We start from the raw sequence: 24540 nt of genomic DNA, 5'->3' as shown, positions 1-24540 counted from the left end.
GCACTGCGGTCACAGGGCGATTGGTAATGAACTCTGGGAAGACACATTGGAAGGGAAATCCCACGGAAAACCGCCAAAGAGTGCGGCGATAGCACGGGATTCGAGGATCTGCTCATCAAGGCACAAAGAGTCTACATTACCAAGTGGGAAATGACTTTCAAAACATCGCCTCTTTGATTTCTCATCAACGCGTCGGTTGCCACGTGAAAGAGTGGCTTCAAGCTTCGGCATCAGCTTCCGAGCTCTCGCCAGTTCCCCGCGTTTTGGTACGCCTCATGCTTTGCCTGGTGCGTACGCGCCGGTTAACCTTGACGCGGAGGCCTTTGCTGGCGCGAGACGTGTATAACCAAGGGTTTCACGGAAGCATTACCATCAGAACATGGAACCTCAAACAAGATCCGAAGCTGCTCGAGAAGCAATCATCACCATGGGTGCATGGCTATTGCGGTGATTCGGGACATTGTGTAGTGTACGGCCAGCTTACATAATTTGACTGCCCAATCGGCATCAACCAATCACAGACCAAGGGTATCCGACTAGTATCGTGAGCTCGTCTGTACTCTACCAACTCAAGACTCCAACAATATCGACATGAAAGATTATGTACACCTTGAAGCGAAGTAATCCTTTCTCATATTCGGTTTCAGCACCATCATACATCCAACTCTAACCTGAATCTGTCGTTTTACACCTTTCTCATGCCAACCGCCTACCAGCCCTGCCGCCGGTCGGTACATCAGTGGCCGGCGCGATGGACCGCGGTTGTGCCTCAACCACATAGCTAACGCCGTCATCAGAGCTGTACGACGGAGGCCGGCGGAGAGTTCCCGGATTCGGACCGTCTCTGCTGCCAGCCCTGGACCGAGCACCCTCGGAACTGGCCTCCTCGTCCGGAAGCGCGGGAGTAACAGCCCCTTCGTTGCGCATCCAGTAGATGCGGTTGGGATCGACTCGCTAGAATGACCATGTCAGCAATCTTGTTCGTGCATCTGTCTGAAAGGGGAGAGGTATGTCACACTTACCACAGACTCCCGCCACTGTCCATACTCGGGCGGTTTCGATACGGCCGTAGCACTCGGAAGGCCAGCAGCCTCCTCATCACGCGCCAGAACAACACGGATCGGCGTGGGCGGAATGGCGTATGGCCCTTGGGGGGCGTGGATATCTCGTTCATGATGTGCCAGACCGCTTTCCAAGTCTCTGCGCTTGCTGCGTCCGCCTTTGAATGCCAGCATCATGAGGCGGACGGCACTGTGCAAGAAAACAATAGCTCCCAAGACGACGACCAGGATCATGGCGATGGTGAATCCGCTACCCTGGACCTTATGGGTGACGGAAAGGGCGAGATCTGAAAATTGTTAGTATGGTTGGACCCAAACAAAACATGATAAGGGAGAGGGGGGAGAAAACTTACAGACGATGAGCAAACAAGCCAGAATCATCCCCGAAACAACAGACCGCAGAATCAGCCTCCGTTTTGTCCGCGACCTCACCCACGGGAAACAGAAGAGGAAGTGTTTCGGCGGTGGTGCTCTTCTTTTCCTCCGTCCCGAGTGTCCTCCTCCGGCAGCAGTCGTCCTCGCCGATCTCGAGTGAGATCCCGACCCGGAACCTTCATGCCTTCTCGAGCTGCTACTCTTCTTTTTCCTCCTCCTCCTTCTCCTCTCCTCATCACGCGCATGTCTATGTCTCCCCGTCGTCGTTGACCTGCCATGGTCTCTCCTCGAGCGATGACCCCGACTCCCATGACCAGAGCCAGCTCCAGCTCCTGACCTCAACCTGCCACTTCCCTCTCTACGGCGCTCACTACGCTCTCCATCCCTCTCACTCCGATGCCGTCTCGTAGCTGTCCTCCTGGGTTCAGTCACTCGCACCGTCCTCCCATCTCGACTCGCGCCTCGATTCCCGCCCAATAACCCAAACCCATACCTCGAAGCTCCCCTTGCCGCTGCCTCTCCTCCTCCTCCTCTTCCTCCATGAGAAGAAGACCCATCCCTAGTACCAGTCTCATCCCTCGTAGGCGGCCCGTTACTCCCCCTACTCCAAGTCCTCTCCACACCAGGGACATGCAGCCTCGTACTCGGCAACTCTTGTTCCCCAATCCGAAAAGCCGGCGACTTGGGCGACACCGGGAAATTCACCTCGGTAGCGGGCGGCAGCCCATCACCTGAATAATGACTTGATGCCGGGCGAGGTCTACCGCCTCCGCCTAAAAAGCGAAAAGACATTCTAGGAAGAAAGAAGCGCGAGGAAGACCGGCGTTCGACTTCTGCCATTTCTTCTTGCTGGGGGATGGGTGGTGGTGCCGGAAAATTAGCTGGGACGTTCCCGGGCCCCGGCGGGACGCGAAGGGCAGGGTGGATGCCTAGTTGGGCTTCGAGGTCACAGTAGAGATCATCCTGAATGTTTGTGGCCATGTTGTTGTTGTTATGGTGGGAGCGTCGGTTCAGAGTGCTGCTGCTGGATGGGTATTGTGCTCGTTGCTGACGATTCCTGGGAGATAGCGGAGCAGTGTCGGAATCGCGGGAAGATTGGGAAGAGACGGAGCGGACTTCTTCGTCTTCGTAGAGGTCGTCGTCGTCTTCATCTTCATATTCGTCGTCAGAAGATAAAGAGGAGACGGATTCGGGGTAGTTGTATGGTCTTTGAGTGCGGTTTTGGTTTTGGTTTTGGTGGTAGACTGCTGGGAGGGGGGCGGGTTGTCCGGTGTTGGTGTGGTCGGCGGCTGTGCCGTTGGCTGTGCCGGTTGGGGCTGTGGTTGTGGTTGTGGTTGCGGCGGCGGCAGCAGGGGGAGGGGCAGGGCTGTTCCGCCGTAGACCTTGAGGGAGGAAGTTGAAGCGGTCCATTTTTGGGTCCGTAGATTGGGTAAGTTGTGTAAATTGTGAAATCTGTTGCGATGGTGGAGAATGAACTGAACTGAGCCGAACTGGTTTGACCTATTGTTTGGCTTCATGAAAAGGACGTATAAGTGGCGTAAGTAGGTAGGGATCGTCGCGCCGTTTAGGCTTGGTTGTTCATGATGTGATCGGTTCGTTATCGTTGTTGTAAATATGTCTTACTTCCTCGGTTTTGTTTTTCGACACGCCTTTTCCCGTACTTGTCTCTGTCTCTGTCTCTTTTTCTCTCTCTCTCTCTTTGGGGTATCACTAAGGTAACCAAATGTCCGGCTCCAGGCTTGAACTTTGTATCGCTATTCGTCGTCGTCGTCGTCGTCGTCGTCGTTCTGTGTCGTAAGGATATCGAGAAATTCCCACCAAAGAATGGATATAACGATTCTTAATCGAATTCCAGATCCGATAAAATTCAAGGGAATCAAGATAAGACGGTTGGGTGAGGCGAACTGTTTTCGAAAAAAAAAAAGTCGATGTTCGGTGTCTGGCCACGAAGAACAAGGGAATGTGTTGAATGTGAATGTGGATGTGAACAGAACAACTGCGCCTGGCGGAGGTGGAGGTGCAGAGTGTGCGACGTGAAGAGGAAGAAGAGAATAGAGAAGGAGGGAGAGAAAAGAAGAGAAGAGAGAAGATGAAACGAGCAAAAGAAGAAGAAGAAGCGACCCGTGAGGAGGAGTGACTGTAGGAATCCGGGGTAGGTATAGATGGACCTGACAAGCTGTGAAAAACTCCCCTCCTAGCCAGCTAGTGTAGGTACCTAGGTTGACAGCTTGCAGTGTGTTGTGTGACCAGCTCGATGACTGACTGGATTTGCCGGTGTCGGTGGGTTGGTTGCACAACGTCAAGGAAGTAAGTGTGTGCAGTGACTCGAAGAAGAGAGAGAAAAAAACAAAAACAAAAATCACCGAGAGGAAGTAGTGTAAGTGAGTGTGGGTGGATGGATGGATGCCGTGGATGTCGACAACCAGACAGACAGACAGACAGACAGACAATTGACGTGGTAAACACACTAACACCAACAATCCGAGTCCCCTTTCCAATTTCAAACCTCGACAGCGAATGATGTGCCTTGTTTCAGGAGGGATAGAAACAACGGCAACAACACTTTAGGTACCTATGGAGCCTCCATGTGGGTGACGGACTACGGGGAACCGATGGATGGGTATGGATGGGTTATGTATATATGTATGTACTATGTATGGACACTAGTACAAGGCTGTGTGTGTGCTTGACATCCTATGGATGACGGGCGTTTGGGTATGACGAAACGGACGGGCCAGTCAGCCAGCCAGCCAGGGGTGGTCGAGGGTCGAGGGATATTACTTATGTGTGTATCATGCAGCAGGGGTACCTACCTACCTAAGGAATAGTATGTAAATCTACACTCGAAAGAAGGGACGCGCTGATCGAATCCATTGAATTAGGTGTTTGGGTCGAAAGCTTTTGTTGGGGAAGAGGAGGACGGGGAAAAAAAAAGTGTGGAAGCGGATGTGACGCCTTCCCTTCCCTTGCATGGTGGCTATCATTCCGTCTCAGGGCCTCAACGACTGACAGCCCAGACGGATGAACGAGTGGTCAAGGGACCATAATAAAGTTTGTAGTGTAGTCTACATATCAGTTTCCAAGTCCCTGAATTGGACCACAAGTGTTGGCTTGGGTTGCACGACAAGGTCGTAGCTGAACAAGACATATGAACCAACCAAGTATTCGGGATAGGCGTTGAGGACGGTCATTGGGCTTGCTGCTACCACTCAGAAAAAAAACCGTGATAAAATGCTGCTGCATGTACATACATAAGTACATTACCTCGAACAATCACAGCAACACAATGAAGCAGGAACAACAGTAACACTAAAAAGCTGTACCTTACATACACTATGGTACAGCCTGCATCTACCACTCACACCCACCCACCAGTTTGACATGCCTCCCCTCTTCCCAAAATGATTTGTTTCGACGGTACCAGGGGCGTATAAGCCAAGACTGCGACCGGACCAATATGGACCCCTGGAAGCGTCAGAAAGGGGTAAGTCCAGCGGCAAATGATTGGCTGGGAGCTTTCCTGCAAGTCTTTAGGCCAAACTGCCACGGCCACTGGGCGACCGACGGTCAGGGCTGTGAGGCGTTTCAGGCGCACGTTGGGGAGTGCCAAAGCTCGTTTCAGATTGGTTGATGGGCAGACTGAGGGAGCCTTGGGATACATAGTTGGGTTCATAGCCTATGTATATCGGTTGGCATCGGCGCGGGTGAACCGAGGCAGATAGATTGTCGAGCCACAGGGTTTGCAGCTGAAGAATGTCATGCACCCAGAGCTCGCCGCCCTCGGGTTGATAAAGGTCAACGTTGCCAGTCGACACAAATATATCCAGTCCCTTGTTGTCTGCCACGATCAAAGCCGCTCAGTCGAGCCATGTTTCCTTGCTTCTTCCAGTTCCATTCAGGCTGGGTATCTAGTTGTGTGTAAATGAATGCAACTTATAAATAACTCCTTACGCCATGCGTCCGTCGACCTGTTCCTTTTGTGACATTATCGGGGTGCGCTGAACCACCAGCGCTGTACCCTTATCCAATTCCAGACTCTTTCTTCCCAATTCACCGGCCTCCAGCCCATGACGTCTTGCTAGCAGCAAGCTTGGAGCCGGCAATATTTTGCACGCAGCTGTACGGCTAATGGTGATTTTTGCCATAGACTGCAACAGATGATGGGATTCCCCGGGTTTGGGTGCGAAAAATCCTCATTTTTTATGGGGAGCCCCATGAGCTGGCCCATGCACATGTTCTTTCCTCACTTCAGCTCGCCGAGCAGCATGGTCCTATCGGACGACGCAGAGAGAACTACAACATGGTTAGTTACTGCAGATGACAACCAAAATGCAATGAACTCACTAAGAGGGTCAGTGCCAGGAGAGAACTCGGCTACGTTGACCGTTCCCTTGTGACCCGGAAGCTTGTACAACAGCTTGCCAGTGTCACTGCCCCAGATGACCACGGTGCCATCACCCGCGCCCACCGCAATCTTCTTGCCATCTTTGTCCCAGCTTCCCTTAATGAGGTTCTGCTCCATGCCAAACAGCGCGCCATCAAAGGTGCGAATGTGCCTATCGGCAGGAGCAAACGGCCTGATATCCCATGTCCTCGCTGTCGAATCCATGGCGTACGAGAGCAGCTGTTGCGAATCTGGCGACACCCGCAATGTGGTGACGGTATCCTGGTGTCCAATCATTGAGTACACGACTGCCTTCTTCCTCACATCCCAGACCTTGATGTCATTGTCAATTCCTCCCGAGTAGATCTCGTTGCCGGCCTCCGACATGGCCACGGCGGTTATGGGGAAGTCGGTCTCGATGTAGTCGGCGGCGTTCTTGGTTCGCGGATCCCAGATACCGATCGTCCCGTCGTCGCTACCGCTGATGAGCAGGTCCTCGCCGCGTCTCGAGATGTCGAGTGAGTTGACGATTTCTTCGTGTCCGACATATCGCCGTATCCTTGTGCCTGATGTAAGGTCCCAGCTGGCGAGGTGCATGTCGGCGGAGGCGGAAAAGAGGATCTCGGAGTCGCGCGACCAGTGGAGGTCGAGAATGGCACCCTTGTGGCCGTTGAGGACGCCGTAGTTTTCGCAGTCGCCATAGGTTCTCCAGAGCACTGTAATAGCCAGTTGTTAGTAACTGTCCCCAACTGTTAATGCCGGTAGCTGATGTAAAGTTGGACGTACTGATGGTACGGTCCATGGAACCAGAAGCTATAAGGTTGCCGGTAGGGTCGAACTTGGCCGCAAAGATCTCGCCCGAGTGGCCGGACAGCTCCATCACCGGAGCCTGGAGGCTGCTCGTACGGGGAGCTGTCTGGATAAGGTCGCCGCTGCTGCCTGTCGCGCCGGTCCTCGTGAGGGCGCGACTCGAGCCCAGGTTGGGTCTCTTGACGAGCTGACCCCCGCTGGGGTCATCGGAAGCAGGTCTCTTTTCGGAGGACATGGTGTGTGGCTCAGAATCGTGGTATTCGGGGTGATCGTAGCAGTAGTCGGGATGGTAGACGACAGGCGGGTTGATGTCAGAGCAAAGCAATTGCAATTGGCGATACCTTTACGTCAAGTGGATTTTTGATTGCCCGCTCTCCGTCGCGACGGAACTTGGCGATTTTGACTTCACGTCGGGCAATTCCCTGCTGCAACACTTGAAGCCGCTATGAGGCTAAACCTTATCAGGCTAGAAGACTGCCCGGGCGAGTGGACCCACAATGTTGCGGGTGGGCCCCCAGCTCCCGCTGTCGAACCCTTGCGGTTCTCTTTGGCGCCCAGAGCTCCCGTCGGCGGTGCCCTGTGGTGCCTGCCCCGGGGCAGACACATCGCTGAAGGTGTCAGCGGGGCAATCGCCCGCGGCTTCCACCTACTCCAGCTTCAGTTCCATCGAGGTCCCCAAGTTCCATCCCGTCTTCTGTCTCGCGGTACAAACCCACCGCCTTGTAACAAAAACAACATCATCGCTCATCATTCTGTCTTGTCGCTACCATCGTGTCTGAAGCACTGGTCCGCGCAACGATTATATCCCCGATTGACCCCGTTGTTTTATGAGAACGGTATAATCATACAGAGGCTCCCCGAGCTTCTGACTTCCAACATTCACAATGTCGTCAGCAAGCAAAGCATCCCGTTTGGGGGAAGAGTAAGTCGGGTCCCAACCAACACCGGGCAGTGTGTTCTTGTTTGCTAACGGCCGGTTGTTACTCTACAGGATCTGGAAGTAGGATCGCCCCTAACCCCTCGGTAACAAGATGCCCTCGCAGTGCTAACTGCCAGGCAGGACGAGGATCGAAAAAGTTAACGCCGAACTAGTCGTCCTCACCTACGGAACCATAGTGGCGCAGATATGCAAGGACTTTGAGAACGACTATGCCGAAGTCAACAAGCAGCTGGATAGGATGGGGTACAACATTGGTCTCCGTCTGATCGAGGACTACCTGGCCAAGTCCAACACAATGCGCCGGTGCTCCAACTTTCGCGAAACCGCAGAGATGATCGCCAAGGCAAGACCTCCTCGGTGTCAACATCACATTGCCTCTTGCTAACACTACCTGTCGCAGGTGGGCTTCAAGATCTTCCTCAACGTCACCCCGACAATCACAAACTGGACAGGCGACAACAAGCAGTTCTCCCTTGTTTTCGACGAGAACCCCCTCGCCGATTTTGTCGAACTGCCCGATGACGGCCGGGCTCAAGACCAACTCTGGTTCTCGAATATCCTATGTGGTGTGCTACGCGGTGCTCTCGAGATGGTACAAATGCAAGTCGAGACCCACTTCATCAGCGACGTGCTCAGGGGCCACGATACGACCGAGATGCGCGTCACGCTCGTACGCTACATCGACGATGAACTTCCTCCCGAGGACGACTAGGAGAGCGTACAATCGAATGACGATTAGGAGTTGGTCCATGAGGATGCGAGCACCGAAGTAGCCGACACCCGCCAAGTCTCGCCCGAAAGCGTTGACACGGTCACGGCAGACGAGGTGACGGCAGAGGCTCTTTTGGCTTTCTTGACGGACCTCGGCACCAAAAAAGGAGACGAGACGGATGATCAGCAGGAACCACCTGGAATGACCGATGCCCAAATCCTGCCCCCACGAGGGGAGGTCTTTGAGGATGTGGAACTCGGACCACAGGAGTCTCCCATTCAGTTCCACAAACCAACCATTAAGCTGCGGCTCGGGGCTTGGATGAGGAAAAAATGAGGAACATATTCACCAATGATGGTGAGCGAAGGGTATGAGCATTAATAGACGAGCATATCAGGCTCTGGAAGGATGGAGTTGGGGCGTCCGTTCAGTCACAAATCCCGAGCGAAATCAGGCAATGGCTTATAATGTTTTACAAATGATAGCGATACATATACCTCTTCTCCCAGGCTCAGCTCGCATCGCCCATGAACAAGAGCTACTGGTACCAGATCTTTATCTGATAGACCTTAGCCCCTGTTCTCGGTAGTTCTTTTAGATGCGGCTCAAGTGACCGCATCGGCACATATTTGACGGATGAGTTAGTACCTGCGTGTCAAAGAAAGCATGGTGCCGCTTCCAGTCGCTGTCGGAATCACGAGTCCGGGCGCTTACTCGAAGAGGATTCCTTTGACATCGTAACATCCCCCCTTCCTACCGCCCGCTGTTGTTCTCGCCAACGCCATGTCATATGACACTCTCAGGGGGAAAAGAGAGAAAAGAGGGAGAGACATCGTTAGCGCCTTGCTCTGTTCCGATAACCAACATGATCAACACGATGATGGTCACACCACGTCCCTCTTTCAGGTTCGAAAAACCGAGATGACCAACAAGACTATGGTCACGATAGAATACAAAACCGCTAAACAATGGAGTCAGAGTTGGTGAGCGTACTAGCACGCAGCTTACCAGTTTATAATGGGTTTGCTGCTCTTTTACCCCTCTTGGTTGGAGAAGCCAGGCTACGTTCGACGACCGACCAGTTTCAACTCAAGACCGCTGCAAGACACTACGAGAGAAGAAGGCGTACCTTGATTTGCTACCTCTACACTACAGAGACTACGACTATGGGCTGTGGGATGTCAACTGAATATCAAGAGGATGAGAAAGAGAAGAAGGCATACCCTGATTGCTACCCCTACACTACCAAAGCTACCATGAGCAGTGGAATGTCAACTATTGACTATAAAGAGGATGAGGAAGATGTGAGTGTTTTCTGTGCGAACGTCCCGGTCACCAGCGCGGTTTCCTCTGACGCTGACCTCAACCACAGCCTCTGATCCTTCCCTGTTCTCAATACACCTTCACGAGGCAGCCCGAATCTATGGACGAGCTAAAACCCCAGCCCAATTTCCCCAGCCAAAAAACGAACAACATGAGACAGCACGAGTCCATGTTTGAGCCGAAGCACGAGCCAAAACCGAAGCCCATCTCCCCTGCCGCTTCTCAATACACTTTACCGTGCCATTACGAGCCTATATACGAGCCGCCACACGAGCCAAAACCTCAACCCAAACCTCAGCTCAGCAGCCACAGCCTGAAAACGAATAACACATGGCAGCACGAGCCAAAATCTCGATCACCCATCCCCAACCTACAAACGAACAGCACGTGGCATCACAAGCCCTTTCACGAGCCGATGTACAAGCCAGAACCTGAGCCCCTGACCCCTCACGGTTCTCAATACACGTTACCGTGGCAGCAAGAGTTCAAGTACGAATCGATGCCCGAGCCAGAACCGCAGCCCCTGATCTCTCACGGTTCTCACTACACCTCCCCGTGGCAGCAAGAGTCCGAGTACGAATCGATACCCAAGCCAGAACCGCAGCCCATCATCCTCACCCAGGAAACGGATTACACGTACGGGGTGACGCTATCTACCCATTGTACCGCCTGCTATCTAAAGGGGCAAGGATACAAGTGTTCCGACCAACCCGGACATGAGTGGATGCGGGAAAGTGTGGTTTCGGTATCGGCGAGTGCCCTACAGCTAGCGATAGAGAGGAAAGTTTATGGGATGAAGGAGTTCCAGAATTACCTTGAGAAGTACCCGGACAATAATCTGCGTGTTCAGCTGCAAGGTAATTTCTGCGCTCTGTTCCAACATAAAGATCGACATGAGTATCCTGGACCCGAAAAGGACGTTGAGGACGTGATAACAGAGGCTTTGGAGGACAACGAAAACCGTTCGTTGAGTCCGTGTCGGTTGGTACAAGATATGATGGGGTATCGAATTCGGAGTGTTCAGACGTGGTGGAAGGAAGATGACAGAGGTATGATTTTTGTCATCCAACCTAGGACTGAAGATTATTAGCTACGCTGGACGGAAGACTAGGTAGATACGTGTGGTAGTTCAACGGATAGTTTATTCACTATTTGGGAGCATGGTGACGGACTTGGAGCATATGATCTCATATGTACGTATGATAGCAGCAGAATCGAAGTCGCAGGGCCTATATCAACCCCAGGGCTTCCTCGCTCACCTTGTGGCTGAGGAGTTCAGTTCCGAGAGGTATCTTGATGGGGTTGAAAAGCACAAACATCCCAAAAGCCGTATGGCTAATCCCTCCTTGAATGTAAGCGCTCCCACATTCCTAACCCCTGTCAACCCATCACCTCTTTCGATACCTATGTAGACCTAACAGTTTCAAGCCTAGGGTAGCTTCGAAACCGACCCCCAACTACCGGACGTCAAAGAAATCCATCAAGTCCGGGCGATTCAATGAGTTACCTTTGTACATACATACCGAGAAGTACCGCAGCACGATTTCTTTGTTCTTCTCGTGATAATGGCTTGGGCCATCACTCAACCACAAAAATTCACAGTAACAAGGAAGACGAAGTATAAGAAAAAAATGTAGTTGGTGCCGCCCAGCTTTCCAATTACCAACACGATAGTCTCTCGCCCCCTTTTTTTTTATATCCACATGCGCCAACACAACCAACGAAGATATCTGACGCGGAACAGCAAAAACGGAACATGGGTACCTATGGCGCGCAACGAGCCTACTTGTAGATGGCAGTCTGCTTGCTAAAGGTGGTTATAATGAGGTTTGGTCCCTCCTCGCCAGATTGACTCCATGGAATAAAACTATAGACCTCTAGCACATCGACTACCAATCAGTTTCGGAACTTACGGAAGCGAGAGGCTTGATGACTAGAGGTAGAGAGTTCTATAGCACAGCATCACAATGGGTAGCTGTGTCAGCACACAAGAATTTTCCCGGGAAAAGTCCAAGAAGGTAAGTACGCTACACACTTGCCTTAACTACTAAATGATGGTGGTATCAACAATCAGCTAACAAATCTCACACACATAGGAACACGCCTTCATCAAACTAGGACTCAGCTGCGATCTTTGCCGCGACAAGTGCCCCTGGGCCAAAGCTTTTGGAGAGCGGTGGATGTCCGTCGACGAGGAATACATGCGCGCGCACCCGCAAGTTTTTCCTGCTCCCCAGCGAAATCAAGGAATAGTGATTGGCGGGTTGGAGTTACGTGGTTCATTCTGTCAGTGGAATAATGAGGGAAGGAATATTCTGAAGGAGTACTCGGAAAAGGCGGGTCTAGTACAAATATGGGATAGACCGTCGGATAAAACTGGCGTAGGAGAGTTACGAGGGCTCATGAAAGAGCTTACAGAGGCTAATGTCGAAGTCTGCCTTGGTAAGGTCTCGGCTTCAGGGGGATAGACCTATGTATGGCATAGGATTTCATAGTTACCTAGAGGTAGGTGCTGTGAAGGGTACCTCTACCTAAGCTCCGTCCAGGCGGTATATGCCGAACGAGTTTTCACCCGATCAACACTCGATCAAGAGGAGACAGGACTGATGGAGAGAATCAAGTGAGTTGGAAAGGGCCTGTTGAGCTGGTGCTTGGTTTGGAAGAAAAGCGAATGGTGTATTGGTCAAGAAATGATCTTTGGAAGCGTACGTCTTCGAACTTTGTCACGGTCTTGTTTTGCTTTTTTTTTTTTTTTTTTCCCTCGCAGTAGCCAGCAACAACATCACCTAAGGAACAAGATTTACGGTTACTTGTACAGCTTCTAATTCTACGAATAATTGTTATCACCGGTTTTGGTTCTTTCGTGCCGCTGTGCTCGTAACTCGCACAGGGTCAACCATAATTTCCAACAAGTCGCGCACCTCGTTGTATGCGCTGCTCTTCAAGGGCAGCCACCCACTCCTTTTTCTTGATTCCTCACTACACCCAACGACCCGCTAATCAGCGTTTAAACACTAGAGATACGGTAGGTAGGTATCTAAAGCTTTCAGACACGAAAAGAGAATACAAAAATCCTAGAAGTAGAAAAACGCAGATGGCGTTTCTGCAAACATCCAATTACCAACGGGGTAGCTACATATACTCGCCCGTCTTTCATCCAACGTCTGTATGCGCCGAGACTACCAACCAAGACGTTAAGTTAGTATAGAGATACAATAATGAGCAACAGCCCGTTGGCCGGTTCAGTTATAATGACCTGCTGGGCTCCCCACCAGTCTACTTGAGGATACTGCGAGTCCAGCACACCTCACTCGTAGACGACTATTTCCAGCTTCAAATCTTTGCGGCGAAAAACCTCGAAAGCAATTCCCTTTCCACGATCATACGTCACCAAAGCCACAATGGGTTGCGGTACATCCAAGCCTGCGATAAACGAGGTAAGTCAACCCCTCCCTTCATCTCATCATTACCTATTTAGACCCGTTAACATTAACGAGGCACCTCCACAGCCTGACTATTCAACGGCCGGAGAATTGACGGAGGCAAGTCTCTTCATCCCTCACATCATTTTATCGTTTATACCTATGTGCTAATATGGAGCATAAAATCTCCCTTCGGAACAACCCCCGGCCCCTGTTTCTCGTTCCTATAGCCAACCTCATCCAATTACAATCAACTTGGGTGCAATAGGAGGAGGGTCGAGTGCATAGGTGACGAGGCCGGAGACTTACAGACTACGCATGAAGTCTGTCTGCACCCAGCCCGTTGTGCGCAAACATACCTACCGTACCTATCCGGAGGAATACAATTATGTCTGTCGGACGGAAGAGTGTGTCATCCGCGGTAGGTGGGAATGGCATCCAGAATCGACCTACTCATGGGCGTATTAAAAGGGAGGATCTGAGAGAGTTGAGGGAGTACGCACAGTCATTGGATCCCTGAAGAATCTCCGAATTACTAGTATAGGGGTATGGTGACGTGTAGGATGAATGGCATACTTGTTTTTTTTTTTTTTTTTTTTTCCTTTTTCTTTTGTATCATATTTTTTGAATGATTTTGTCAGATTAAACTGAGCATGTTACAACTAGTAAGGTGGCTTTAAAAAAATCAGTTGTTCGCCTCAACACGACTCGGGATGACATATGTGAATTTCCCAATTGATATCAATGCTGACCATTCCCTTCGCCGTCCCACAGTGGCAGCCTCAATCAGAGCATCAGCTCGAAGTAACGAGGTAGTCTTTCTCACTTTCTGCGTGAATGATTCCCCATAATTTCAAATATAGACACAATCTGGAGAGTGGAAAGAGGGAACGGAGGTTACGGTGGGAATTGGCGATAGCTCATGGTCACCAGAAAAGTAGATAGGAATCCCGACATAGAGCGAGGGTATCTGATCGGATGTGTCTTGTGATATGTTCCTGGTGGCGTGTGGAACTTCATTGGTGTTTGGTCACCACCGTTGGTTGTTAGTTGTCGGTGGTACCTGCCCTGCTTTGTTCGGCATGCTGTGCCAAAGAGGGAAAGAACGCTGCGCGGACACTCGGCGATACCGTCGCCTTGTGAAGTTTCATGTGGGTGGAAGTTATACCAAACCTAATTCCTAGAGTGAGAAATTATAGTAAGAATGATTCACTCCCACATTCTTACTCAATCGTGTTTTGTCGTTCTTGTCTTGACGACAACCTCATGGTCACCAATTCAGGGGGATGATCATTAAAAGAACCCTAACCCTCTCAACCTCACCCATGCTAGGCCATGCGAGCAACGATGGCGGGGTGTTTTGTCTCTCGTTTAATTCCAGTTGTGTTGACGAATGTCTCGAACCTTTGTTGCAGACTTTCGAGGTTTAAATGTCTTGAAAAAAGGCTGTCGATCTGCCGCCCTCGTCTTTTTTCTTCGGGGAAAATTGTCGAAATTGACTAGGAGCGGTAAAAGTCAGTGTGTCGGGATGTGACGCGGGGTTTGGAAAGTATATGACATGAAGTAGGATGTCAAGATGCGGCCACGCCGTCGGTGGTGGTTGTCGGCATCTCTGAGATCAACAAAAAGAATTGGAATGCTGAACTTGATGCAATTGAAAGTGTGTCGGTCGATGGCGAGGAGTCAATCTTTTTGGGGGCATCGATTAATTGTACAAGTACTTACACGACAGCAGCCCTTGATGTGGCCCGTGCCCATTCCCCCTTTGCCACGGCAGTGTCAATTGATGATCCCATCCTTCCCGCTCTACCGCGTCTAACGGCGTCAAGCCAGCTGCCATAGTACCCGTTCCCTTCGTTCCATCTTTCCATTCCATGAACAGATTCTAACTGTGTGGATTGCGGCCTTGCGTGTTGTCGCTGGCCCGCTGGCCCGCTGGCTGGGCTGAATGAGACTGGGGCGGGAGAGGAGAACCGTTTGCTGCATGGCGCCGTAGATCATGTCATGGCGGCCATGGTAGGCTCGTCTGGTGGCTCGGCAGGGCAGTTCATCATGATAGGTGCCAGCAGTTTCACGCTTCCATGCCATTGTGGCATTGCTTGCCCCTCCAATTCTTCAAGCCTTTTGGGTAATAGGTAATCTTCCATCCCCTGAAGGCGACATGACTTGGCGTCATTTTCTCTGTATTTCATTTCAAGACATTGGGACGGAATTCATCAAAGGGTGAAAGTGAATTTTCATATTGCCAAGTTTTGAGCTTTGGCGCTCCTTGGAGAAGAAGCGACTCTTGTGGAATTGATTGTACCTTCAGTCTAAACGCAGGTGCAGGGGCCGCAACGAGGCTTCCTGCGAACAGCAAGCCGCACGCAAGATCCCCAGCGCGATCCACGAAGCAAATCCACGACAACAACACACCCCCGGCTATAGCGCGTATTGCCGTACCTAGCTAATGCAAGGGACGCTGCATTTATCTGACTTGTGGCGCACCAAGACCTATGTCACTTTGCCTGGGTAGTAAATGAAACTATGAAGAAAACGAGGCAGGATGATGATTGACAGGTGCAGCAGGTACGTGATCCGGTCGGTGTATGCTGTGTTTTGTGGGTTTGTTATTTTATCCCCAGACGGGACGGAGCAACGGTAAGGTAGCAGCATATCGGTGCTGCAACCCTGACCAGCAGATCCAGTCTGACAGCAACAACCCTGAGACCTTGGGCAACTCCCGAAGCTGTGGTCCCACTGACCAGGAAGCCGTGACAGCCCAGGGCAGCACTAACCACTAACGGGACCCTTGGAGATTACCTGCGGCAGCGGCGCATCACGACATGACAGATTCATTGAGGGCGGCAACCTCGACGATACCTATGTACGTCTGGTACCACTTTGTTTCGATTGCACAGCTTTTGGCCACTCTGTTACGTATACTGGGCTGCACGTGAATTTCAGGATGCCCTCAAAACTCGATATTGTGTTCTATTACTTTGTATGAGGTTGTACCGACGGGTTAGGGTCTCTTGAGGGTTGGCGCCCGTTGTTGGCGTTGCCCTGGCGTTGGATCTGCCACCCGGCAGATCGTGTTGTTAGTGGCTTAGCGCGGCGCCCAAGACCCTGTGGAGATTTGGAGCCCACAAGGCCAATGCTTATCGCGATGTCGCCTTGCAGTCCAACCTAGGGTAGGTCATATGGGTTTGCTATGTAATCAGGTACAGCTGAGCTCGGAGAAATAGTACATACACACGAGGTGAATCTCGATGACCATCTGGTGATCTCGAGTAATCAATGATTCATCTGACCAATGAGTTCGTCGAGCCATTGCCTAGGAGAGGACGGAGTAATCTGGTTTCAGTGAAGGTTCTGGCACACTACCTAGGTATGTAGTGTGTTTCTTGAATCGTCATGACTGAGGTGTTCAGCAGAAAGAAACCCAGGAGACGGGAGTCGGAGATGCCCAACATCATCTCTTTGCCAACCATATTGCGCCGGATCCCTGCCAAACGTGGCATTAAAGTCTTGACGACCTTGTCCAACGCCATGGACTCTTTCGCGTCGCATGCCATGTGGATGGCGACATGCTAGTCATCTCACTTGCGCATGTCAGTACCTATTTAACTGAACACTGGTAACCATTCACCTGCTGCTCATCCTAAGCTGTTGCACAATCGCCAAAGGCCTACCACGCGGGAGGGTATGGGTCGAGATTATGGCTGGGAACCACACGAGAAGTCTGGGGACTCCCGGAGCTTTCGGCAAGGTATCACTGTTGGATACGAGTTGGCCTGCACCAAGTGTGTTCTGTTGGTTTAAAAACACACGACCAACGACAGCGTGACGCCCAACGTACAGACACGAAAGGGACGACAAATATCCGGTCGATAAAGACTGGAAAAAGAGAGGTTGACAGATTTGATCCAACTAGACATCCAACGTGAATGTCTGAGGCTCTCGGAGAGGCTCTCCTCGCTTAGATCACCGATTCGTCGCGTGGACAGATGGTTTTTCAAAAAAGTGACAAAACGGCCAATTCACACCTCTGTTGATTTGCCCAAAATAATGAGATGAAGTGAGGCTGCAACAAAAGCAATTCGCCAAGTAAAGAGTTGGCAGCTGTTAAGCCATCTTGGTGATGACTGTCATTGCAGAACGCTGGAACAAGCCAAATATCCTGAAGTAGGCAGATTGGTGGCAGATACAGGGGCGCCAAGCCGTCATTTGCTGCATAGGTGCATATTTGAGCTGCAAGAGTGCCTGAAATGCCTGATTAACGAGGCAACACGTGAGACGGTCTGAGATGTACGCATGCCAAGACAGCGGATGGTGCGATTGCGTGCTCCAGACTGCGCAGGCTTGTGAAGCTTGGTCTCCCATCTCGCGGTTCCTCCATCGCCCATCACCCCCAGGCCCGGCTCCTGGCTGCTTCCACTTCCCCCCCCCCCCCAAATTCCAATACGATTTGGCGTGAGCACCAAGCAAAAGAAGGCAGCGCAGTCGGCCAAAAAAAGTCCCCAAACCCCAACCCCCGTCCCCCCATCTTCCTCCCGTCCTTCCTCTCTTCTGCGTCCTACGACCGTTGAGTTTCGTGTCGGGAATCCTCCTCTTTTGCGGCACGCCACTTTAACGTCCTAATCGCCCTTGTCCCGTCCCGACCACCAGCGAGATTGAGCGGATTGGCCCACAAGAGATCCCACGGTCGCCGGCCCCGAGACCACCACCAGCGAGAGCCAGCCTGCCGCCGCCTGCGCCTGAAGAGGACCACCACGGTAGCTAGAACCACACACTGTGACTTGCCCGGACCCCCGTTCCCCATCTCCTCCTCCCATCCCTACGACTACTTTAGCATTGCACGCTTTCCTGTTGCGACGTGGACCGGATCATCATTCCCACCACCTCTCCAACTACCTACTTGCCTGGACCACCAACACCACCTTGCCTCACTCTAACCTCGACGTCCACTCCTCGCAACCAGGCGGCGACCACCTACAAACCACGACAACACTCTCTCCGGACTCTACACCACGACACGACACCATATATACCGCCACATAATCTCTGGTGGGACGATTTGGCACATAATCGACCATCAACCTACCTCTACACGACCAAGGCTGTTGGATCCTTGGAAAGCGGGACGGGAGTGCACCCGCGCGCAACTGAAGCCTTGCCGTTCCCGTGAACTCAGCAGCAGCAGCAGCAACAGCAGCACCATCGCCACCTACCATCGCCGCCGTCGCGATATCTTTTTGAGATCCAGCCTTGCCGGGCAGAGATCTGGCTGCCTGCCTCGACCTTGCATCTCGCCTTTGACACCGAGCACCGGCCTGCGACGGGACATCGGGGATATCGCTTGTCAAACGCGCTTTCAAAAGGTACCATACATACCTACCTACCTACGCTATTGCTTGAACCTCCCCGTTCTCCCATCTGGCGTGCTCGAGTGCCAGTGCGCCGGTACATCTACGGACCTGAGGCTTGCGGTAGAAGTCTACGTGCACCGAAATCCGAGCCCGTTTCGCGGCCTTGCCTCGCTTCCTTTATTTCTCTACAAAACACCCACGCCCATATTTTTATACTCTTCAGATTGACCCAACGCCTCCTCGTCTCTGTGACCTTTTTCTCACCACGCACGCAGACACTCACCAAGAAAGGGGATCGTGCAACAGAGACCATTCATCGCTGCACCCACGTGCATCTCCGGCCACACACACACACTAATCTTCATCCCCGGAATATCTCACCGCGGTCGCCCAGCCCCCGATTCGGTCGCTGCAATTTCTCCCAGCTGCACCTCACCCGCCTTTCAGCTAGAACATACTTCTAGACTGTTTCGCTCTTCTGGCTGCCGTACTTCCTCCACGCTCTGCACAACATCCGTCTAATCGGTACCGACACGCTACTTGCTGCGCCAACAGCCCAGGCTCCCCCGCCTGTATCGAGGTACTTGACATCTCTCTTACCAGCCTGCCCCTGTCTGTCTGTCTGTCTGTCTATCTATCTATCTCCTGCCCCCCAACGCGTGCCGTGCCGTCGCTTGTCGGCGTCTCAGAGTATTTTTCTGCTGCCACCGCATCACCTTTTCGACGCCATTGACATGTTATCCGGCAATCACCTCGCCATCACTTTACCCCGATCTCAATACACGTCCGCCGCCTGCCGGGTTTAAGCGCATCGCGCAGTCGTGGCACTTGTACGCACCTGGTTGGCAAGCTGTGCCCTCCTGCGCCGAACCCTCTCCGAATTTCCATCACATTACATGAACCTAGACACACTAACCCTTCTTCATGCTTTCAGGCTCCCGTCGTTATACACACGACCCAACTCCATTGCTTTCAACTCTTGCGAATCCCGCTTTTCGCCCGGCAGACTTGTCTGTCTGCCCGTAATAATCAGCCATGAACATGAACAACATGGGTAACATGGCGCAGATGAACGCCATGGGCGGTCCCGTCGGCGGCGCCCCTATGCCAATGATGAATAATGGCGCAATGCCCGTCCGTCCTCAGCAGCCCCCACAACCCCAACCGCAACAGCAACAACAGCAGCAGCAGCAAATGCAGTTCGGGGCTGGAGCTATCGATGGCGGCCGTTCGTTGCTCGAGACCTACATTTACGACTACTTCATCCGCCAAGGCATGTACGACGTTGCCCGCACAATGCTACAAAATAACCCTCAGATCAAGACGGACAAATCTGCGAGCCCTGGTCAGAACTTGAATGGCCTGGGTGACGATCCCATGGATACCGACTCAAAGGACAACCTGGACCAAAAGCGTCCCGACGACCTACCCCCAGCTGCGATTCCGAATTCCTCGACAAGCAACAACCCCTTTCTGCTCGACTGGTTCTCACTGTTCTGGGATATGTTCAATAGCCAAAAGAGCAAGGGCCCTGCTCTTGTGAACCAATACGTGCAACACAACCAGGTAAGAACTGCCTTCTCTGATGTGGCAGCTTGTTCCCTAGCTAACAGCGACGCTAGAACCAGTCCCGCATGCGCCAGGAACAGATGCTGCGGCAAATGCGTCCTGACTATAACGCCCACGTCCAATATCAGCAGCAAATGATGAGGAACATGAATGGTATGGGCGGCATGATGAAGCCCGGAAACCAGCTGCCACGGGCAGCCATGGCGAACAGCCAAAAGTAAGTCCCGTATTCACTTTACCATGTGGTTTGTTCAAAGCTGACCCTTGTACACTTCTTAGTCCCCAAGCCATGCACATGCTTCAGGCACAGAAAGCTGCTCAAATGCAGCGAGATCCCTCGGATATGGATGGAAACCGAGTGAGGGCGGCATCGCCAGGATCGGCAGACAACGCGCCATCCCCATCCAAGCGGCCACGTCTCGAGGGGGCCCCCTTCAACCCCAACGCGGGTGTCATGGTGCCCAATGGCAGACAGATGCAAGGCATGCCAGGCCAGCAGCAGGTAGGAGGTGGCCCCAATTCAGCACAAGCATTTTTCATCAACCAAATCCGCCCAAACTCATTAACTCCTTACCAACTCCAGGCCTTAATCAATGCCAATCCCAATCAGCTCAAAGCGTACGCCGCTAACCTCCAGCAGCACCACGGTAAACAGATGCCCACCAACCCGATGGCGAATGCTGGCGGTCCGCAAAACCAGGGCTCTCCTATGCTGCCGCAGGGACCCGATGGCCAGAACATCAACCAGTTTTACAACCAGGAAATGGGCGCCGGAAACATGCGAGCTGGGCCTGGTAACGGTCAGAATGGGTCAAGTAACCACGCCCTTCAGGACTACCAGATGCAGCTGATGCTCCTGGAGCAACAAAACAAGAAGCGTCTGATGATGGCTCGACAGGAGCAGGATGGGATGCCACGACCTGAAGGCCCCAACGGTCCAGGCGGACCTCAGGGACCGAATCCTCAAGGCTTCCAAGGCAACTCGCCACCTGGGCAGCGCAATGGAGCATCACCTAACCCTTCGGAGCAGATGAAGCGTGCCAATCAGCAAATGAACAACCCCCAGAACATGGGTTCCCCCCTTCCGGATGGCGCCCAGAACCGCAGTTCACCGAATCCCACAATCTTTATGGGCGGCAACATGGATCCCAACGGAGGACAGCCCCATTACGGCATGAACATGAACATGGGCAACCAGATGGGAGGCGGTATGCGTCCACCGAACGCACACCCAGGACAGCCCTTCAATGGCCAGATGAACCCACAGATGATGGCTGCCCAACAGCAGCGTCAAGCACAAATGCAACAGCAGGCTCAGCAGCAGGCGCAACAACAACAGCAACAAGCCCAACAAGCGCAGCAGCAACAAGCGGCTCAACAGCAGCAAAATCAAGGGGGCCCTAATATGCAATGGCAGCAGCCTGGACCCAATGGCCAGATGGTTGGTCAGCCTCCTCAAGCTCAGCAGGCTCAGGGTCCAGCGCAGCAGAGAGCTATGCCGCCACCTTCTGCTCCCCCAACGGCAGCGGCGATGACCAACGCTGCCAACTCGAGGAACGCGACGTCATCTCCTCAAGTCACCAACGCTGCTCCTCCAACCCCCAACCAGGGCAACAAGCCGGCACCCAAGAAGAAGGAGACCAAGAATGCTAAGAACAAGGTATGGAATCCCCCCCTTTTTAACTAATCTCTCGTCCCCTGTTGAGTTGCGATTCTGATCCGGTTTAGGCTGCTACGCAGAAAAAGTCCAATCAGAACCTCAACGCAGGTGCTACACCTGCTGCAGACGCCGACCAGCCGCAAGAGCCTCCGGCGCCGGCCACTCCAATCACCCCAGTCAACCCAGCTAGCTTCAACAAGAACCAAGTAGGTAACCAGGTTGTACAGAATGGACAGCCGGCCGCCCCGGTCCCGCCGCCATCTGTGCCTCAGGTCGCCGCCCCGCCACACCCGGACCCGACCCAGAACAACAATTTCGCCGAACCAATGATGGTAAGTCCGGAACCTTTGTTCACTACCCAGCGGGGGGTGCTAACCAGCACGCTGCAGAACTTCGATGTTGAGTTTGCCAACCCACTCACGTCAAACGATGTTCTGAACGACTTTGATTTCGACTCCTTCTTGCACGATAATGACAACGGCGGAGAGACTTTCGACTTCAATGCCGGCGTGTTTCTGGATGGCAACGAGATCGGAACGACGGAGTAGAATTCCGTCTTACCTTCTGGTTCTCCCTGATCCGTGCGGGCCGGGGTTTCTGGCATCGACAGGCGCATTATTTCATTATGGACACATGCATTGAGGCGTTCATGGAGACGATGAGTCGCGGCTTTGGAGCTGGTTTGGCTTCTTGCTTCTGGGTATTACTTGGTACTTTTTCTCTTGAATTGCGTCTGGTCTTATACGCTCTTCGGAATAACTTACCGCTTTTTCTCTAATTTCGCTCGTCGGCGATGAATCTGGTGGAAGCGACGTGCTCGCACAAAAAAGACGGAGGAGGAACGAAGAATAAGATGAATCCGTTGTTTCTCGAATGACTCAACGCTCACGCAGGGTCAGCATGACTAGTTGGCATTCTTGTGTGGTCATCTCTCTTCAAGGCTTCTCTGGACATTTTAGAGGTTTTTCCTTATGGGGACAGGATATGGCGGATTGGAACCGGGGTCGATATTTATACCACCACCCATTTTGCCAGTCATATTGAAGGACTCATAGATGGGGATTGAGGAACACTTTGGTACCCTCTTGTCTTTTTGTTACTCCACAAACCTCTTGCTTTTACAATTTCTCTTCGTTGTCCCCTTCCATGTTTGACTCATTCGCTCGCACGCGTGCTGCTCTCTCTATATTAGGCCTGGTTACCACTACTTACTACCTTCTTTGGCGGATTTTTTTTGTTCGTCAGCTTGTGTTCTTTTTCTTGTGTAACTTAAAACTTTTATTCACGCCATTGCGAATTTTCCTTTTTCATTCAGTTTTCTCCGCACTGCAGCAAAACTTATCTTGGGTATCACCAGGTCGTTGTATGAGACGGGAACATTATCAAATCGATTGGTTCTTACGCGCGCAAATGCAATGCAAATGGGCACCAATGTTTCTCCTTCCTTGAGGTTGAGCGAGGTATTTGGCTGGCTGGCTGGTTGGCATTCAAAGTTACTTTATGTCTTGTGCATCGATGTTTCCACTTGGTTTGGCTGGGCATTTGGTGGTGGTGGTGGTGGTGGTGGTGGTTATACTTGAGGAGTTCATAAGCATAACAGTTGATGGACGCCGCTTGTATTCTTGTTGGATGTCATTTCCTGGATGTCCCTTGGATGGTTGTACGATAAATACGCTCAGTACAGCCAAGTACACGCATTACAAAAAAAAATAACGAGGACAAGAAGATAGCTATCACGCATTAAACATGCTTTTCTGTCTCGACTTTTTAATAAATTCCCCGTGCCCTTCCTGTATCTGATCTTGCTAGTTGGGTCGATCGATTTACCACAGCCAGTAGACTTAGTTATGTCCGTACCCTCCTCCGTTCTCCTGCTTACGCGACCTCGTGCAGTCCTTCCAGACGACAAAACGTGTGTGAATTGAAGCTGGATATCACACTCTTGTCAAGTTTTCTCTCTATGGAATTAGCAACATGTGCCGAGGGTGTTGGGAGTAGGGGTGTCCTTGGTGCTTATTGAGGAGCATCGAGACATCTTTGGCGTTGGCGGTTGACTCCATCCCCATTCTATACTTGATGGTGAATTGATGGACATTCTCAATTGGAGATTTGCGAAGCTGAATGACTACTGATTTTAGAGATATAATGACCCGGGCCTGCAGCCTGCCGGGATTAGGCGTGTGACGCGTCTAACCGTGCCTTCCTCGTCTGCAAATGAACCTCAAGCTGGACAACGACAAAGGGACCGCAAACGTGGAAAGGGTGACCGATCAATGTGGATATATTCAAGATGGTCCTGGATTAAACCAAGGAGAAATGAAGTTTTCTGCGCGCGGTTTTTAATTCACAACTTCAAACCGGTCAACTTGTGCCAATTTGTTCGAGCACCGTCGAGCCGATGAAGCGAATACCATCCAAAAGTCGACGGCATTACATTCTGGAACTTGAGGCTATCTTCAATTCAATTCTCCTTGACGTATGTTATAGCGAGTTAATTGTCACTAACTCGCTACCATCGATTCACGTTGACAGCATCGACCATCTATTTGATCTCCTCAGCGCCCCTGCTCAAGACGCAGTCCAACACGTGCAGTCATACAACTGTACCACTCGGCCGGTCCATTCCGCACATACTTTCCCCTCTTCATCACCATGCCGTGCTTCTGGGGCTCGATGTGGAGGATGGTCGGGTGTCTCAGAGTCGGTTGAACACTGCAGCGATGGAAGTCTAGACCCTAATACCACGACTCTTGATGTCTGTGTAAGGACCGACAATACCCCAGTCCGCTCTTTACCTATACTGTGTATGCCTTTACGCACCGACTGAACACACCATGCCCCACGATAACCCAACCTCATTGCGGCCGTCGAGTTTCCTGGACACTCGGCAACCACCGAGCCCAACCCATCACTAGCAAGTCGGTCACAGCAGA

The 24540-nt window shown here is 52.0% G+C and overlaps 8 protein-coding genes across 8 annotated transcripts; 4 read left to right on the top strand and 4 right to left on the bottom strand.

Annotated features, from left to right (window-relative positions):
* Window positions 1–535: 535 nt before the first annotated feature.
* NEUTE1DRAFT_131532 (uncharacterized protein) lies at window positions 536–2846 on the bottom strand (the record flags this gene model as incomplete). The annotated part of the gene is made up of 3 exons (XM_009855379.1): window positions 536–954; window positions 1023–1348; window positions 1415–2846. The coding sequence occupies 3 exons, from the start codon at window positions 2844–2846 to the stop codon at window positions 697–699; spliced, it is 2016 nt and encodes a 671-aa protein (XP_009853681.1).
* A 2833-nt stretch (window positions 2847–5679) lies between these two features.
* NEUTE1DRAFT_148308 (uncharacterized protein) lies at window positions 5680–6865 on the bottom strand (the record flags this gene model as incomplete). The annotated part of the gene is made up of 3 exons (XM_009855378.1): window positions 5680–5729; window positions 5781–6536; window positions 6607–6865. 3 exons carry the CDS (start codon window positions 6863–6865, stop codon window positions 5680–5682), a joined length of 1065 nt encoding a protein of 354 aa, XP_009853680.1.
* Window positions 6866–7330: 465 nt separating this feature from the next.
* NEUTE1DRAFT_117959 (uncharacterized protein) lies at window positions 7331–8788 on the top strand (the record flags this gene model as incomplete). The annotated part of the gene is made up of 4 exons (XM_009855377.1): window positions 7331–7552; window positions 7622–7630; window positions 7691–7913; window positions 7971–8788. The coding sequence occupies 4 exons, from the start codon at window positions 7515–7517 to the stop codon at window positions 8280–8282; spliced, it is 582 nt and encodes a 193-aa protein (XP_009853679.1).
* A 750-nt stretch (window positions 8789–9538) lies between these two features.
* NEUTE1DRAFT_46925 (uncharacterized protein) lies at window positions 9539–11168 on the top strand (the record flags this gene model as incomplete). The annotated part of the gene is made up of 3 exons (XM_009854454.1): window positions 9539–9586; window positions 10126–10586; window positions 11018–11168. 3 exons carry the CDS (start codon window positions 9539–9541, stop codon window positions 11166–11168), a joined length of 660 nt encoding a protein of 219 aa, XP_009852756.1.
* Window positions 11169–11572: 404 nt separating this feature from the next.
* NEUTE1DRAFT_103303 (uncharacterized protein) lies at window positions 11573–12073 on the top strand (the record flags this gene model as incomplete). The annotated part of the gene is made up of 2 exons (XM_009855376.1): window positions 11573–11623; window positions 11702–12073. The coding sequence occupies 2 exons, from the start codon at window positions 11573–11575 to the stop codon at window positions 12071–12073; spliced, it is 423 nt and encodes a 140-aa protein (XP_009853678.1).
* A 3930-nt stretch (window positions 12074–16003) lies between these two features.
* On the bottom strand, window positions 16004–16584 carry NEUTE1DRAFT_103302 (uncharacterized protein; the record flags this gene model as incomplete). The annotated part of the gene is made up of 3 exons (XM_009855375.1): window positions 16004–16182; window positions 16262–16286; window positions 16498–16584. The coding sequence occupies 3 exons, from the start codon at window positions 16582–16584 to the stop codon at window positions 16004–16006; spliced, it is 291 nt and encodes a 96-aa protein (XP_009853677.1).
* A 1531-nt stretch (window positions 16585–18115) lies between these two features.
* NEUTE1DRAFT_103301 (uncharacterized protein) lies at window positions 18116–18478 on the bottom strand (the record flags this gene model as incomplete). The annotated part of the gene is made up of 3 exons (XM_009855374.1): window positions 18116–18181; window positions 18241–18317; window positions 18412–18478. The coding sequence occupies 3 exons, from the start codon at window positions 18476–18478 to the stop codon at window positions 18116–18118; spliced, it is 210 nt and encodes a 69-aa protein (XP_009853676.1).
* A 935-nt stretch (window positions 18479–19413) lies between these two features.
* On the top strand, window positions 19414–22425 carry NEUTE1DRAFT_148305 (uncharacterized protein; the record flags this gene model as incomplete). The annotated part of the gene is made up of 5 exons (XM_009855373.1): window positions 19414–19944; window positions 20001–20164; window positions 20227–21607; window positions 21676–21939; window positions 21997–22425. The coding sequence occupies 5 exons, from the start codon at window positions 19414–19416 to the stop codon at window positions 22153–22155; spliced, it is 2499 nt and encodes an 832-aa protein (XP_009853675.1).
* Window positions 22426–24540: the final 2115 nt, after the last annotated feature.

This window comes from Neurospora tetrasperma (assembly GCF_000213175.1).
Source record: "Neurospora tetrasperma FGSC 2508 unplaced genomic scaffold NEUTE1scaffold_5, whole genome shotgun sequence".
Classification (NCBI taxonomy): domain Eukaryota; kingdom Fungi; phylum Ascomycota; class Sordariomycetes; order Sordariales; family Sordariaceae; genus Neurospora; species Neurospora tetrasperma.
This window is presented reverse-complemented; position numbering and strand designations above follow the sequence as displayed.